Raw genomic sequence first — 17,366 nt, forward strand, 5'->3', positions numbered from 1 at the left:
TCTTGGAGAAGTCCCAGTTTCAAGCCAAAAGAGAGTGAGTCTTTTGGCCAAACTTGGCCCCCAGCTACTGCAAAGCAGCTGCAGCCAAGGGGTAAATGAATGAAAGCTTGTTTTGAACAAAGGTTGACATTTGTGGTTCTTCAGGGACCAGAGGGATTAAGAAGTCAGTAAAACCTCACTAGATGATGGGGCTAATAAAACAGGAGTACAAAAGCAGATGGTAACAAGACTTATGCAAGTTTCCACCACATTTACAACCTAGATTAGCCAACTAGTAATTTTGCCAAAACAGACAAATGGCAAAACTTCAGGTGAAATTCTAGTGCAAGGAGAACCGAGGGACTGATTGGTTTGGTTTTATTTCCTGAAACAAGAGTTCCAAGGATTACTGCTCTTCTAGGTTAGCCTTCCCTTACTACTGATAGCACAAGGTTGTTTTCCTTGCAATTTCTAATGATGAAATTCCAGGATATAACACATATGCTTCATTTCCTATGACTTTTTAATACCAAATCTCAATAAATGCCATTTCTTTTTAATAGAGAAAAAAAGGAAGCAATTGCTCACGTACTGTCTTGCAAAAAAATTATCCTCATAAGACTTTTCCCCCCCTTTTTTCTTTTCATAAATTGGAAGGGTGGTCACATTTCTTCTATGGATGTGACAATGACAAAAATGCATTTAATGGAGTTTGCATCTTGGCTAACGAGTTTTCAAGCAAATACTGCATGTCAAACTGTGCAAGTAGTGATGTTTGGAGTCAGCAGCAAAGCCACAAGGAAGTAAAAAATTGGTTCAGAACACCCTGAGCCAAAAAGTTTTTTCTGTTTTTCAGCAAAAATGAAAGCCAAATATTTTGGTTGGCCAAAAATTATTTCATTGAACGTAACACATAGCTTTGTGTGTGTGGTAACATCTTCTACATCCTTTTAAAGATGAAAACAAAAAAATTCTAACTCATTTTTCTGAAAACTTAAAAGAATTTAGCTAATTTTGGGCAGAGAAAGGAGCATCTTCAAATAAAATGATTGCGCTCTAATTACACTCCTGCCTTGAAGGACAACTGTGAGAAACAGCAACCTTAGAATTTCAGCTGAAAAAAATAATTTTACCAGAATTGAATGGTATCTTTTGGAGGGGGGGAATGCTATGCCTGTGTTTGGGGAGCTGCATGTCAGAGTCAAAAAAGCAGTGGTGTGGCAGGGCTCAGTAGAAGTCATGACAACTGTGCCCTGTACTCATTCACTCACCTTGAGTAATCTCATTAAGCCAAGTAACTGTAGGAGATACTTAACTGGTATTATTTTTCCACTTCCTTTCCTGATGGAAGAGCCCTAAGTGACAATTATCAACATATCTTTCTGTTTTCTCCCAGACTAAGCCAAGAAAGGACAAAATCACTGTTTGACTGAGCCTAACAAACAGACTGAGAGGCCAAAGTCCATCTACAACTCCTTTAGTTTTCCTCAGTCCCTCACATTCCCTTCCATTGCTAAGGAAGCTGATGTACTGAGCAGTGCTGGAAGGTTCTGTGCCCCTCCTACCCCCTCTGCACAATTAACAATAAACAGACACAAGATCCTACCTGACAAGCCCTAAACCAGCATTTTAAAATCCCAACCTATCATCTTGCCTTTATTTCAGTTGACTTTACAGGCCAGACACAACTACATTGTTCTAGGAACCACAGAAATGATGAGGAATTGTTTCCCAGGGCACTCTGCCTTGGTTGAATTATCCCACTTAAAAACAACAAACACAACACTGCTGTCTAATCACACTCTTCTTTGTCCCATTGTCTAATAAAACTGAGCTGTTGCCTTTCCCTCATTTGGGAGAGGGGAAGACAAGGTAGGGGAACAAAAGCATCTTTTTTTTCTCTCTGCAGCTTCCTGAGAAAGGAGAAAAATGCACAGGTTTTGTGATGTTTGCCGCCTCCTAGCCAGCCACAAAGGCTTTTGGAAAAAAAGACCAAAGACAGAGGTTGTTCTCACTTTCCTTTGTGAGCCTGTTAAAGCTGGAAGTCTGTTTGTTATGCTCAGACTCCTTAAAAACCAATTCAAAATTCAGCCTAGCTTATGGCCTGAAGAGAGCAGAACATGGAGGGGCTGCTGAGATGTCCTCACCTCCTTGATCAGAGAGCCAATGTAGAGCGCCGTGAGCGGAGTTTGTTCAGCTGGCTTAACGACCAGGGTGTTCCCACAGCACAGAGCTGGTGCCATCTTCCAGACCAGCATCAGCAGGGGGAAGTTCCACTGCAAGAACACAAAGCACTGCTCAGATCAGCCTGCCACAGTCACCTACTCACTCCCATGCAGCCTTTTCCCAGCTCTGGGAGGAAAGGAAAGCCACAAAGAGGAGCGTCTGTTTATAATGCTGTGTTTGCTTGGGCTAAGGAATACAACTTCCTTGATTTCCCCCTGAGATCCCTGATATTGCTGGCAGTCCTCACACTAATCCTGTAAGCTGGACAACCTTCTGCATGATGTGACCTCATTCTTTGAAGGAGTTTGATCACATTTTGTGTAGGATTTTGGCTCTTCACAGATACTGTGTCGGAGGCAGTTTCCTGATGCATCACTTCTGTACAGCATCTGTATGTGGGGAATTAAAGAATGCAACTACTCAATGAAAAAAAACCCTATTTTTTCCTCTGTTAAGCACTGGCTGAGTAGTTAGGAGTTATATAATTTCATTCAGTTCCAGTTTTATAAATAGGAAGCTGCAGTGATTTGTTCAGTCATGGAAATCTAAGGGAGGTCTCATACTTCCTTCATATTGTAAATTGTTCCTTTCCAATTAGTTTTCTAATCTGGAATTAGGAACCAGTCCACATCAGTTCTCTCTGTGCTAATCTCTTTCATGGTCATGTATATTTGGGGATCTTGGAGTCTAAGCAAGAAGTGGAAAATCTAGCTCACACTGAATCTCAGAAAGGTCATTTGGCAGCAGAAAGGATTTTTTCATTAAAAATAATTAATGCTGCTTCAGGGATGATGGAAGCAGGCCAACAGCAAGGGGACTTCTTGTCAAAACCCAAGCCAAGGGCCTTCAGCTATCAACAAAGAAGCCAAGTATGTCAGGAATCCACAAATTCACACTTACAAATAAATGAGCAGTGTAGCTTTTGAACCACGAGTTCTATTCTAACCCTGAGACAAAGCAGAATTTGGTCTCAAGTGTTATTCTTCAACTTGCTTCACCCTTTTCCCCAGACCTGTTCCATCTCAGTGATCTTCTCCAATGGCCACATCCCATAACTTGCCCATTTGTCTCTTTCTCCTAAGTTTTCTTGGAGGCCTGGCAGCTTGAGCCATTTACACCTACACTGCTTTTCTACAGTTTCAGAGCATGAAATCCCTCCATTAGGAGCTTTCTGCTGCAGTGCCTGGTGAAAGTAACAGTGAAGGACTCCAGGGCTGCCTCATGATATCACCTTGGGATAAAAATCAGCCATATGCTGCACTTCCTAAGAACTTCTCTAGCTAAATAAAAATAAAATATTATTAAAATATAGTCAAGCCATAGGACAAAGGGAGGACTGGTAATTGCGCTAGGGAAACATAGCCAGGGCAGTGACAGAATCTCTTTCAATCAAGTAGAAATACAAACCCAGAGGCTGTTGGTGTTATCGAGATTGAACTGGGAAAAAAAATTGGAGAAGATTTGTTCTGAGTAAACTGAAGACAGATGTGGTTTTGTTGACCCCAATCATTCTTTATACAAACTTAGTGTTGATCTTAAGTTGAATTTGTTTCTGTACTTTCTGTTGTATTTATTGCTGGTTTGGGGTCAACCTGAGATCTTCCAAGCCCCACTCTGTCCCCTACAGTGACCTTCCAAAGCATCCTGCATGGAGGCTTTTAAAGGGATGTCTTCCAAAGCACTGCTGAGTGCCAAAGGTGGCTGAGAGTGACAGGGAAATACCTTCTAACTGCTGATCAGTGTGAGGAACCTGAGATTTTGATCTGAAATCATAAATTCTGCTTGGCAGCAGTCACATTGCTTGCTCAGCCAGAAAAGCTCTGAAGCCACCGAGAGAAATGTTTGATAACCTCCTACTTTGCCTCACCCTGACACTGCCAAAGAGACCATGTCCTCTCATCACCTGGGCTACAAATTCAGTCCTGCTGAAGGAAAAAGCAGAATTTCCCCAGACATCTTTGGGATCCAGACCTGGTATTCCTAGGGGTCCAGCAGATATGCATTTCTTTCAGTCTTATCTCAAAAGTCAAAACCCTCCAGGAGCTCTTATTGATCCAAGTACCATATAATCATAGAACATCCTGAGTTGGAAAGGATCCACTGGGATCATCCAATTCCATCTCCTGGACCTACACAGAACAGCAGCAAGGCTCCCACCACAGGTCTGAGAGCATTGTCCTAAGACTTCTTGAGCTCTGGCAGACTTGGTGCTGTGTCCAAACAGAATCTTGACACAGCACCATTTCCCTCACAAATTGTAGGATACCACATTCAAAGCTTGGTATCCTACAATTTGTGAGGCAAATGGGATACCACATTTTACAACCAGACAGGAACAAAATCTGTCTCTCATGAGCTGTAAAGTCTTCCTGGCTGTCTGTTGAAACAGAGCAAGCAACACATGCTAACACTGGAGGCATTCCAAGAGCTGGCCACACTGTCCCCTCAGCAGAGAATGAGACCTCAAGGAAAAGAAAACTATTCATCCCAGAAATTTTAATCCCAGAAAGCTCAGAAAGCAGCCAGACACAATTAATTGATAATGGATATGATTTAAAACCCAAAACTATGCATCAGCACGAGGCAGCAGAAAGCCAGCACTCCTCATGACGAGCTGGTTGTCCCAGCAGTGTGAGAGTCAGAGCTCTGACTGCTCTCTGGTGATTGGTGTCAGCCTCAGAGAGCCACAGAGCATCTGATTAGGGGACCCACCCTTCCACTGCAGAGCACTCCTGTTGCCAAGAGCAATTGGCATGGGGGTAAAACACAAAACTACATCAGGCCACGGAGATGGGAGTTCCCTGCAGAACAGCTGTGCTTAGCCAGGCAGCACAAGGCTGCAGGGCAGGATAGAGAGCACATGGAATTTCCAGTTCTGTGCAAGATGCAGGGCACCAGCACTGTCACTTACTGGGGTTATGGCTCCACAGACACCCATGGGCTCGTGCCGGGTGAAACAGACAAAATTCTCATCTGCAAGACAAGAGTAAAAGGGCACAACACAGTCAAAATCCTCACTTTTACAGAAGGTGTGCTGGGGACAGAACTAAGCCCCTGTTAGACAGAGAACACTGTCTGTTCATCCTGACTCATGGCTTTGTCCAGATGAAGATCTGAGTACAGGTCTTGTGCCAGCCTGAAAGCCAAACACCACTCACAGTCACACAGGAACCTTTTAAATCCAGGGTTCAGTTCCTTCTGCAAACTCCCTGTGTTGAGGCTGAGGGCAGGATAACTCATTATCACACTGATATGAGCAAACAAATTTCCTTCAGATTGTGTCCTACTGAAAAGCACAAAGCACCTGTCTCCCTGAGGGAGAGAGCTTTAAAACCCACTTTATGCAGGAATCCTGTTCAGTGTGACAGGAATTACACTCCTGGTAAGAAATCATAACAAGATGAAACTCTGGAACTAAAGCAGTACCATTCACCTTAAAATACTGCTGCTGCTCTTTCATAGAGAAAGCAGGAAGACCATTTGCCTTTCAAATTCATTCTTGCTGAACACCCAGTTTCTTTGGGAAGATGTGACAGAGAGCAAGAACATTTCTAATGATGCTTTTTCAAAGTGATTTCAAATCAGGACAAACAAGGAGTGTCCAGACAAGCAAAGCTTTACACGACTCTGAATGAGGGTGACAAATCTCAGTTTATATGACTGACATGGCTCCTTTTGCTGTCTGCACAGCCTGAACTAGCTCAGCCCTCCAAAGCCTCTGGTGACTAATTTCTGTCTGCAGTGTCTGTCCTTCACACAGCCTCAGTGATCACCCACATGCAGGGACAAAAGAGGCCAAATTTGAAAATACTCCATATTGCTCATCATGCCACAAGGACATCCATTCTCTTAACTTGCTCTCACCAAAACCATATTTGAACTTCTATACCTGGACCAAAGTGTTTTCTCTGTGTGACTGCCCTGACCAAAAGTTTCTCTGTTAAAAATGCAACAGAAGAGCCCACACATTATTTCCCAGAGATCTATCCAGGCATTAACCAAGTTCTCCCATTAGTTTCAATATTGAAACACATCTGCTGAAAATGCATCCTGAGATAGAAAGGAAGTGCAGGCTATTTTTGCAGGCTTTCAGTGCCAGCCTTTCCATGGATCTCCCTCCCCCTCAAGCCTGATCCCATCCCAGCTCTGAAGGTACTCACCCACTGGAATAGTTCTGCCCTGAATTTTATCAGCCCATCCAGCGTAGTACCGCAGGGTTTTGATGCAGCCTTCCAGGTCAATGAAATAAGCCTGCAGGAAAGGTTTTCCTGTGTCCATTGTTTCCAGAGTCTGAAAAAACCAATGTGCATGCACTGTCAGACAAGTCAATGTTTTGGGGTTTTTTTCTTAAGAAAGAGCTTTTAAAAAACTCTCTCATCAGCTTTATTGTGCCTTGTTCTGAAGACATGGAATGTTCTTCCCTCCTCTAATATTTAGAGAATGAGCTTGTTAATACAAATAATGCAGAAGGGAAAGCAGACACAGTAACTAATGTGCACACGAGCTGCTTTGTTCAGGGGCACCTTCCAGAAGCCTCCAGAAGGTGAGTGTGGGTGGGATACAGGCTGGGGCACTGGTCAGAAACAATGTGAGTATCATGATTTCACCCTAACTGACCTTCCAGCACAGATGTTCTGGAGTCCAGATGGTGTCACTGAAATCAGGCAGAGCTACTTTCCTTCTATTAGAAAAAGAAATAATCTAATTTTTCTACTTCATAAGCCTAAACCCAACCTCTGAAAAGCCTTCTGGTAAAGTAACCTCTGGGCTCCTATCTGTGCTGAGCCCAGGGCAAGGCAAAATTTGCCCCACTGAACCTGCACTGGTGCTGATCAGCTCTAAACAAAGTCCAGGCTGAGCCCGTGTCCCTCACACTGTTCTGGACATTAGCTCAGGGAATGCTTTGTTCTCCACTCAGGTCATTAAATGGGATATTGGTGCAAATGGCCAGCACATCCATAAAGGAAGTACTATCCCCTGGTAGATTGAAACATCTTTGTTTACACATGAAGTCATACCCTGTCATGCTCCACAGACATCAGGGTCCAAACAGCACTCAAACAGACATTCCCCTTGGAATGGCAAGAATTGTTATCCACTGAATGTCTGCTAAATCAACTGATTTGTATAAGTCATTGCTAAGCACACAGCCAAGGCAGCCAGGGCTGGATTTCTGCAGTGCAAACAGCAATGCCAGACAAGCCCTCCAGACCAAAAGGACCACAGCAAGCTTGAAGTGTGTTCTGGTTAAGGGAAAAGTAGGGTGTCCCAAAGTCACATCAAAAAGTGAGCAGAAAATAAACAGGGTTTATTCACATACACACATATATCTGTATTTCTTTTCTTCCCTCTTACTTGATGCCCAGAACTGTCTTCAGAACAAAATGTTTTGGTTTTGTCCTGCTGAAACTGAAGGCTGTCATGTGGTTGAGTGACACTGTGTTGGGGAAAGAGACCCAGCTCAAAACAGTCACACAGGTGTCAATTCCCACTGACCTCAGCAGGGCACTGGCTCAGTTACCTGCACATCTGACAGCATGGAGTGTCATAAATGCATTTCCCTGGGCTGGAGAGTGCTGAGATCCAAGAGCTTGGTTGGAGATAGACAGCAGCCCTAAGCTGAGATCTCTGGGTGCCATTTGGAAAGACACATAAGGCCTGTAGAGTCCAAAGGCTTTTACCAACTGAGCACATTTTAAGTATTAATATATTTAATCACTTCAATAACTAGCTGAAGTTCTGCAAAAATCAACTATGTAGAAGAACTGACAGCCTTCTAAAACCCCCAAAGTCCTGCAGAAAAAGGAACAAAGCCATGACTCCTGCCTTCTGCCCTTCATGAAGGGAGAGAACAGAAAAACATTAGGTAGATGGGGATACACCAGAGCCAGCTGTTGCTGGCTTATCACTGCTCCCAGTACTCACTGCCAGGATGACTCTGTCCCTCTCCAGGAGATCAGCCAGCTTGTGCAGGAGTCGTCCTCTGCTTGGGGCATCCATCTGTCTCCATGGAGAGCCCCTCTGGAACGCTGCCTTCGCTGCCTCCACTGCATTGTCCACATCAGGCTACACAACACACACACAGGAAAACCTCAGGTTACAGGGAAGGAGCTGGACAATGGCATAGAAACCCTCCTAGTTGGTGCTGTGGTGGCCAAAACCAAGTTGTCTAACAAAACCACTTTCATTTCACTCCTGGATTTGAATTCAAGCCTGGAACATGTTTTATGTTTGGCCTGGGCTCATAAACAACCTTGAGGTCTGAGTACCAATTGGGTCTTTCAAGGGTAATTTAATGTAACTGACTTGTTTATAAAATAATCCAGAATCATGTTCCTGCCAATACAGGATGTGACACTGGGGGAGGATGAAGAATCATGACAGGCCACTGGCCTACATGAATTAGCCTCCTCTAAACAAGTGTGGGCAGGAAAATCCCCCATGAGATCAAGATTTTACCCAGGGAAGTAATTACAGCTCAGATCCCACCATCCAGTTCCCCTGGAGCCCATGCCAAGGCAGTTAACACACCAAAAATCACCCTTAGATCCTAAACACATTCCTAGAACATTTCTACCAGATGGAAAAGGTTTTGCTGTTCAGTGCTATGACAAAGACATTTCCCCTACATGCACTGAGTGCCATTGTCCCTTCATCTCCCATCCTTTACCATCCTTTGGACCAAATCCAACTCTGTTTAACCAAGTTACCAACCAGATGGGGAGCAAATTCCTCTCTTCCCACACCTTCACCCCTGGAGCTTCATTCATTTGCTCTGGCCACTGTATGCCCTGGACTCCACCCATCATCTCACACACATTGATTAAAACAGTGAAGCCAAGGGCTCCCAATCCCATGGAATCTATGGGAACACTGCCACCAACACCCACAAGGCCAAGGCTGTACCCCAAGCATTGATAAAGCTTTGGACAGATTCCTGCTGTATGTAAAGCCTCATTTCAGCTGATGGAGACCTTGCACCTCACTGCAATACCTGGCTCAAAAGGCTGGGAAAGGAGGGAGGGTGTCAGACCTTGATCATTCCTCCCAGCACTACACCAGTTGCTCTCATCTATTCCTTTTCTGAAGTCTTGTTTGGATTCAATTAGGAAATGAGCCTCTGCACTGATTCAATAAGGTCTGGCCAGATCCCCCTCACAGGAGGGGATGTGTGGTGCTCAATCCAGAAAAAATGTTGTAGGGAGACACACTGCCTTCATGGTCACAACTGCAATCATACCCAAGGCAGTGGCACCTTACATTAAATTTGGCTGCATCTCTTTACCAAGCAATCACACAGCTTTGAAACAGTCTGACCTATAATGTCAGGAAAAGAGTTCCATCCTTCTGGAAGAGCACTGGTGGGAAGCCACAGGATGGCTCTGGTCCAGCAAGGCGTGCTGGTGGGGCAGAGGTGCCCAGAGCCACTGAACACAGCCAGGCAGGTCCTGCCTGGGGCCATCACCCACAGCCACCACAGGCCTTTGAATGGCTCACTCTGCTGCAGTTGATCTGCATTCACATTGGCACATCACAAAAGCCAGAAGGCACCACCAGCCACTGCACACTCACATATCCCCCATCCTGCCTGCTGGAACGAAGGCTTGAGCTGAAAGAAGGCAATATTTTATGTGACAGAGCAGGCAAAGGAACATAAGTGTGTCAGGTTTAAACAAGCCTTTCCTTAGCAGCAATTAATTAGTTCTGCAACCAGGCTGGGAGCACTGATGTGCAGGGAACTGGGTCTGCAGTGGCACAATGCCATTGGTGCTGAGGGTCTTCCCTCTACCCTGGCACTCAGAACAGGAGTGAGACAACTGCATGGGCAGAGGACTCCAGTGCATGCCCAGATCTTCCCCAGCCTCTAAAAATGGGAGCACATGAGCCCTGCTGCAGTTCCTGTGGAGACAAAAATGAAGACAACCATCTTTCTCAGACATTCTGGGTACAAACATTGGCTCAGAGCTTGCAGTCACTGTCACACAGGCTTTCCCTGAACACCCTCAGGGTAGCACCACCAAGTGATATCCTGAGAGCCTTTCTGCAGAGCCTCAATAGGCCTGAGAGACCAGCAAAAACAAGGAAATCCTTCAGGAAGGCTGAAATGCCATTCTTAATCCATCCTGTTATGACTAGGCATTAGGGGAGTCTGAATGGCATGTTCATTGCAGGCATGTTGCAATAGGTAGGCACAAGGCGTGACAAAGTGACTCTGAGCTGTCAAGGTGCCAGGAACAGCCTGTGGTGCACAAAACCACAGCAGGAGGAGATCCATGCATCCTGGTGCTCCACTCGGATCTATAACAGATTTACTGAGCATTACATAAAAAGCTCCACTAAGAATATTAAGATTGCAAAGTCTTTGCAGTGTTGGGAAATGCCTGCAAACCTTCATAGCCACCTGGGGTGTTTGAATTACGATACAAGCCCCAGTTACACAATCACATACCTCCCCCCCTGAACAAAGTGAACACTGTTCTTTGTTCTGAGCAGCCTTGTCCATCTTCCTCCTCTGCCTCAAGTCCTGCTCGCTGCTGCTCCTTTCTTCTTTCCCATCCTCTTTTTCTCTCTCCTGCCCCAGCACAGTGAAGACCATCACCCCCCTGGCTCTGTGAGTGGGGAAAACACCTGCAAAAAAGCCTTGCTCTGCTTCAATCTCAGGGTGCCCCAGAGTGCTCCAAGTGAGGAGATGTGCCAGGAATGGACACACCCACTGGGGACCCTCTTTATTCAGTTCACCTACTGACTTCTTCAAAAAGCCTTCCCTGTGCACATCTTTGGAAAGGCACTCCCCTGACATAGGGCATGAACACGTTACAGTTTTTCAGTTAGAAGAGGTTCCCTGACCTGCTCCCCTGCAAACAGTTCACACATTGAATTGCTTTAAGTTCCAAACAGCATCCTAACAGCCTGAAATGTCCAAAATCATTATTGAGGGCACTGCAAGTCTGCTGTGGTCTTACCTCAGTCTGTCACTACAATCTGAAGGGGACAGGGTGACTGTGAAGAAATCCCTCTCACAATCCTTGAAAGATCCATGAGAGTGAGCTGTTTAGAAACGATCATGACAGAGACTTGACAGCCACAGCTGTGGACCTGCTGCCCATGCTCTGAGCTGGGCACTGCTTTGAGGAAGGAGCACTTCTCCCCTGTCCTTGATGGATGTCAGCAAGCTGCTAGAAGGAAAAAGCCTGTCTCCAAGTGTTAGGGACAGCACCAGCGTTACTCCTTTTCCATTATCAACCTGGCAAACAGTTGGACACTAAGCTTTTATTTGTCAGATATATTCCAGCATTCAATGGAAACTTCCACCATTTTATTTTCAGGGCGTCTTTTCCCACACAGACTTCTCTTTATCCCTCAACTGTCCCATCAAGGGACAATTCTCTAACTAAAGAACAGACAACAAAACCTTTGCTTCTAGGCTTATGAAGCATTGGCCAAGTTTCAGCACCAGACTAAACTGTCATCGTGAGATATCGGCTGCCAAATTTCCACCCCTCACGTGCAGCCTGAGCAAAACACTCTGCGTGGCCAGGGAGGGGCAGGTTTGTGTTCAGGGCTTGGGAAGGGGAGCTCTGCTCCCAGCCCAACATTGGCAGAGCACAGCTGAAGGCAGCAGCAGGAGCTGCCACCCCTGCAGTGGCACTGGCCAGCACAGCAAGAACAGGGGGACAAGGCACCACTGAGCACAACTCACCACTTCCTGTGGTGACTGCAGCAGACTGGAGTTACAGCCCCAGAGTGGGACAAACCAGAGCAAGGGAAGCCTCAGGGACCTTGGTCTGCCAGAAGAGGGTGGGATGTGGTCAAATGCCACACCAGAAAGCAAACAGCTAGTTGGGGATGGTTGTCACCCATTAACTCTTTTTAATTAATCCAGATCCAGGTCTACTCCCCACTCAGTTTCTTGGAAAAATCTAGTTAGACCAAAATATTCTTTTTAAAAGGTGTGATGTAGAAGAGGCTCTCAGCACCCAAAGCACAGCTAGCTTACATTTTTGGCTGCAATTTCCACTAAGAAATCACTCACCTGTACTGAGTACTCAGGGGAAGAGATCTTCACTGCCTGGAAAAGTTTACAGTGACCCTCCTGCAAGCTAGAAGCTGAATTCAGACAGGGACAAATCTCAAGGAGGCAAAACTGGCCTGTTGTTTCTGCATAACAATTTTCTTTAGCCAACATTGAGAAGCAAGCACAAACTGCACACATAATACTCTATAGCTGCTTGAGGAGACACTTAGCTCAGGGAACAATAACCACGTCATGGTTTCTGCCTATCAAAATACAGTTGCATCAGAGTCAGCTTCAATTCCACTGTTTACATGCCACTGCAATTAAACACAGTTGTGTCCTACCCAGTCAGGATAAAGAAATGACACATAATGTTTGGTTCTGCCTCAATGTGTAATTGCCCCATGGATGCACAGATCCCCAGTGGCAGTAAGTCTTGGAGGCTGCCTCACAAGCACTGGACAAGCTTAAATACCAAGAAAAAGAAGTCAGTGCAGGCAGAAATGGCCACACTGCCCATCACTTACTGCCCACAGCAATGAGCTACCAAAGCCCTGGCACGGCACAGCAGCTGTGAATCACCTTCCCATGACTTCCTGCACAAAGCCAGATGTTGGCCCAGCTCTTTTCCATAGGTCAGACCAGTTGGCCCATATGTGATGAGCTGTTTTGGACAAAAATTGTCACATGTGATTGTTCCTCACCTCAGGCTGTTACCAAACCCAAGCAGTAAGATCTCAGGTTACTCTCCAGCACACTAGAGACTACTAAAGCTCTTGAGATACTGGCTTGGTTTTAGTGAGAGCTGCCACATTTGTGCAGGAGACCAGAACCCACAACACCAGCTAGAAAAGCAGCACCACATCTCCAGCAGCAAGTGGTCAATGTTTGCATGACCAAATTTAAATTCCCCCAAGCACTCAGGTTATTTGTGTTTTAAAAAGGGGGGGGTTTCAGTTCAGTGTCTCCAACAGGCTGCCCTGCAGCTGGGGTAAAAACCACCCCCAACACAGGGCCCAAAACCTGTCAGGGGTGAGCACACACCATCATTGCTATTTCCTCAGGCTGGCTACTTCCTTCCAGTCTATGGCACAAGAATGATGCTCAGTCTCATTCCTCTGACAGTGTTCAGCAGCCAGCTCCTACCAGGGAAAGTGCCTCTGACAAGCTGGACAGGACTGATGCCACCCAGCCCATGTCATTCTTGAGCAGCACATCCAGTGTCCCAGACCTCCGGCCCAGGCTGGCCTGATGGATGCTACTGTTAAAAGCCAGCTTTTCCTCTGTGTGCTTCCCTACAAAAAGAAATCCCCTGGAAAATGTCTTTTGCACTGCTTGTCCAACAACACTTACCTTATCTCCTTCCTCAATGTCACAGATTTTCTCCAGAGTTGAAGGGTTGTAGGTGGGGAACTTCTTTCCACTTGTAGACTCGTGCCATTCGTTGTTAATAAATATCTGAAGAGAGAGCAAGGGGAGTGGGATGGGCAGAAGAAAGAAAAACAACTTATATAGACAAAAAAGACCCACAAGCGCTCTTCAAAGGTCCAGAGGCTCTTCAACTTCCATCCACGGCAGAGTCAAGTGTGCTCAGGCTCTCTCCAAGGGACTGCTGGCAGTACAGAAGCATTTCTACAAACCTTGTGCACCCAGTAAGTTTTGAGGCAGAGGAAGGCAGAGCACAGGTCCCACAGAGAACAACACTGGGATTTGGCAGTGAGAAATGGGCAGTTTTTGAACTACATCTCCACGGGATCAGCAAGCAGACCCCAAGAGAAATTGCATGGTTGAGGCAGAAGGAGCCCCCTGCCCCATGTTGCTGCACAATTATTACTTGGCTGTTGGTGCCCTGCCCTGGGCCACCTCCACAGCCTGCTCCCCTCTGGCAGTGTCTGCAGGAGGAGGGTTCTGGCTTGGCTCTACCCCACCATGCCTTGTCGCAGGCCAGATCAAGCCTCCCACATCACTTGGAGTCATCTGTGACAAGATTTAAGTGTTTCAAAATATTGCATTTCCAGAGCAAGAACAAACAGTCCCAGCGTTGCGTAACTGAAAATGCATTAAATACTGGAGTGTTGTTACTCACTGTAAACAGAGCATGAATACCTATATACAATTAATTGATTCAACATGCATCTTATCCACGCTGTGATCTGACTTGGCAGTGTTATATTTTATAAATATACTTTAAATAAGATTAGATGAAGTAATCTTTATTAGTAGCCTGCTAGTGGCCGTAAGCTAGTACTTTTATTTGGAAGCCATCCACATTTGCAATCTTGTTTATGAGTCTCTACACACCACCAGGAGATTAATGTTGCATCTCTTACATTCGGAATTCCCACTGCTTTGGGTCATAGTTTTCTTTCTTTGGGCAGCTTTTTTTCCTGAAAAGACTTTTTCTTATTATTTCTGCATAAAAAAAAGCATCCATAGTGTAATTGGTGTAGAAGCTGCACTGCTGGACCCACCTGTTTCACACAGGCTGAGAAAAAGAAAATTTCACAAAAAATGTTGCCAAGGAAAGTCACAAGAAAAGATACAGTGTTAGAAATATTAACTCCTGTTTAGGACAGCAGTGCTCCCAAACTACCCCTGTTACCCAAGTGCTACATTTTAGCATTTACACATTTTAACCCCAGTTTTCCTTTATTTCCCTAATGAAGAAAAGTTGTACTATAAATGTGGGAAATATGACAGGAACCATAAAATTACAATATCAGGTATATGCTCACAAACTAAGGATTGGGAAGGATACTGATTTTCCCTTTGCATTCAACACTAATTCTGTGGGAAAGTGATGTTCCTACTAAAGCAGTAAAACACCAGAGTGACAGGATCAGGCTGTTTTAAATGTAACATATACACTGGCATCATTCTGAGAATCCACCACATATCACGAGTCCTTGGTGCCAGAAGTTGAAATCAAATTGAACAGTATATCCACAGTTCACGCTTCATAGCCAGAATTTGAGACAAGCAATTGTGGACAGATCACTTCCATCACACACCCATGACAAGCACTAAGCTGCTCTATAAGAAAGATCTTTGTTGAAAAACTTTGCCTCTCCCCCAGCCCCATAACTGGTAGAACCAAGAATAAAAATCTCCTCCAAGCAGAGGGAACCATGCTGTCAGCTGTAAACATCTGGTGAAACTCAGAGCTTGCACAAAACCCCTCACAGTTTTATGAAAATTGACTGCTGCTCATTATTTTCTCAGATGCACCGGGAGCATCAGATCAAACATCAAACTCACACTTTTAATTTATGTTGGTTTCCACTTTAAAGATACAACCTTGACTCTTTCAGCCCTCACAGTCTCTGGCAAAACTGTGGAGCATAAACTGCATGTTTGAAAACACACACGGCTGCAGGATAAGATCCCCAAGGAGTGTTTAAAAGTGTTCACAACAATAAAAATAACAAAAACCAGAACATTTGGATGTTTAAGAAGAACTCAAATGGCCGTGTCCATTTTGGACGCAGGAAGGAGCTGTTTGTGCTGCATTACGCCATTCTGCAACCAGCAGCTGCAGACCCAATTTGCTGCTAAATGACAAGTTTATCTGACAAATAAAGGGCAGATAAATTTTGGATGTTAAAAAAATTAATCTAGTGCACTGATTACTCCTAATTGCTAATCTTTCAGCACACTTTGGATGCATAATTCAAATCAACACCTCACCGGACAAACTATCGCTGTTCACTCCTTCTCGCTACAAGGAAATGAGCTTCGAATTTTGTTTTTTCTTAATACTTAACATAAAAATGCAACAGTAACACACTCATTCAGCCCCTGCAGCTCTTTTAGTCTGGGCACAAAGTTGAAATTATGGCAGCAGAGGCTCCTCAGCAGTAACCAGCCTGACGCTCTCCCCACTGCGCAAGGCAGCGGGTCAGGCTGTTGTGGAACAAAAAGCGACTCGGCGATCGCAGAGCTACAGCGGCACTGGGAGCAGGGATTTCTGCAGCCCTGCTCAGCTCCAAGCCAGCCCCACCTCTGAGGGACACAGATACCAAGCTCAGGAGCCTTTGGTTTATACCAAAAGGTCAGGAGCGACTGTTTAAAGGGAAGCTCAATGGAGAGCGGAGACGTGAGAGTTTGTGTGGGCTCAGTGCCCGACTCCTCATCCCGTGGGGAGGCCATGGAGCTGGGATGAAGAGCCACCAACACGAGCACTGCTCCTCTCTGGGGCTGCAGGATGCTCCATTCTCATGGCAGAGCCTTTCCACAAGGCCCAGTCCTGACGGACACCGGCCCTGGGCTCGCCACCACCCAAATCCACCACTGGCACCGAGCCACCTCCCCGCAGGGGAGCTGTGGGTCAAGGACGCTGGAACACGACCCCAGCAAGCGGCTCCGAGGGATAAAACCTTCCTCGCCCTGCCCAGGCTCACCCCATCCAAATCGGATTTTGCTGAGCGCCAGCGGGGAGCTGGAGGCGTTCACGGGTGGGTTGGGAGGGGAAGATGGTGTTAGACACCACAGCCAGGGAGAGGAGCCCAGGGCGCCTGGGGCAGAGCAACAGCTTTGGAAGAGATATTTTATTAAAAAGAAAAAATTAGGTTTTGGGCATTAGGGATTGGGGCAAGTGTTGCTCCATTAGAAACATCACTGTCATCTGCTTTCTCAACCTCAAACCCTTATAAACCTACTGTCTCAGGCAGCAGAAGGAATAAAAGAAGCTAAGAAAAACAACACTGAGGGTGAAAATTTTGTATTAAGAATATAACACCTCACCACCACCCTGACTCCACTAAACATCGGCGACAGCACGGCGAAGCCCACCCGCTCCCCAGCGCCCCATGCCTGGCGGGCTCACCTTGGTGTATTTCACCTCCAGGCTGCGCAGGGGCCGCGGCAGCGGAGGCACTTTCTTGTCGGGCTGCCCGTTCTCCACTGCGCCGTTGAGGGCTGCCATGGCCCCGCCGTCGAACCCGCGCGCCTTCTGCCCGCTGACAGCGCCCGCGCCGCCTTAAGAGCGCCGCGCGAGCCGCCCGCCCGCCCCCATTGGCCGCCGCCCCCCGCCTCGCGCGCCGGCCCCGCCCCCGCGCCCCGCCCCGGCCCCTCGCGCGGCCGCAGGTGACGGGCGGCGCCGCCCCGCCGAGGCTCCGCGCGCGCCGCAGGGGCGGGGGGGGCGCCC

The 17,366-nt window shown here is 46.3% G+C and overlaps 1 protein-coding gene across 2 annotated transcripts in view; it reads right to left on the bottom strand.

The window, feature by feature from the left end:
* Positions 1-17,144, bottom strand: part of ALDH1A3 (aldehyde dehydrogenase 1 family member A3) — a 30,730-nt gene extending 13,586 nt beyond the window's left edge. Inside the window, exons 1-6 of one of the 2 annotated variants that reach the window (XM_054272743.1) lie at positions 17,046-17,144; positions 13,574-13,678; positions 8,131-8,271; positions 6,366-6,495; positions 5,117-5,178; positions 2,127-2,255 (exon numbers count right to left, since the gene is read on the bottom strand). In XM_054272743.1, coding sequence (XP_054128718.1) covers positions 2,127-2,255; positions 5,117-5,178; positions 6,366-6,495; positions 8,131-8,271; positions 13,574-13,678; positions 17,046-17,144 — 666 coding nt within the window. The remainder of the gene's footprint in view (positions 1-2,126; positions 2,256-5,116; positions 5,179-6,365; positions 6,496-8,130; positions 8,272-13,573; positions 13,679-17,045) is intronic. The other variant, XM_054272745.1, reaches the window with a different exon arrangement.
* Positions 17,145-17,366: the final 222 nt, after the last annotated feature.

The sequence above is a fragment of the Melozone crissalis genome, unplaced genomic scaffold (assembly GCF_028551555.1).
Source record: "Melozone crissalis strain CALT ecotype California unplaced genomic scaffold, PUWL_Pcris_2 ptg000014l_1, whole genome shotgun sequence".
Classification (NCBI taxonomy): Eukaryota; Metazoa; Chordata; class Aves; order Passeriformes; family Passerellidae; genus Melozone; species Melozone crissalis.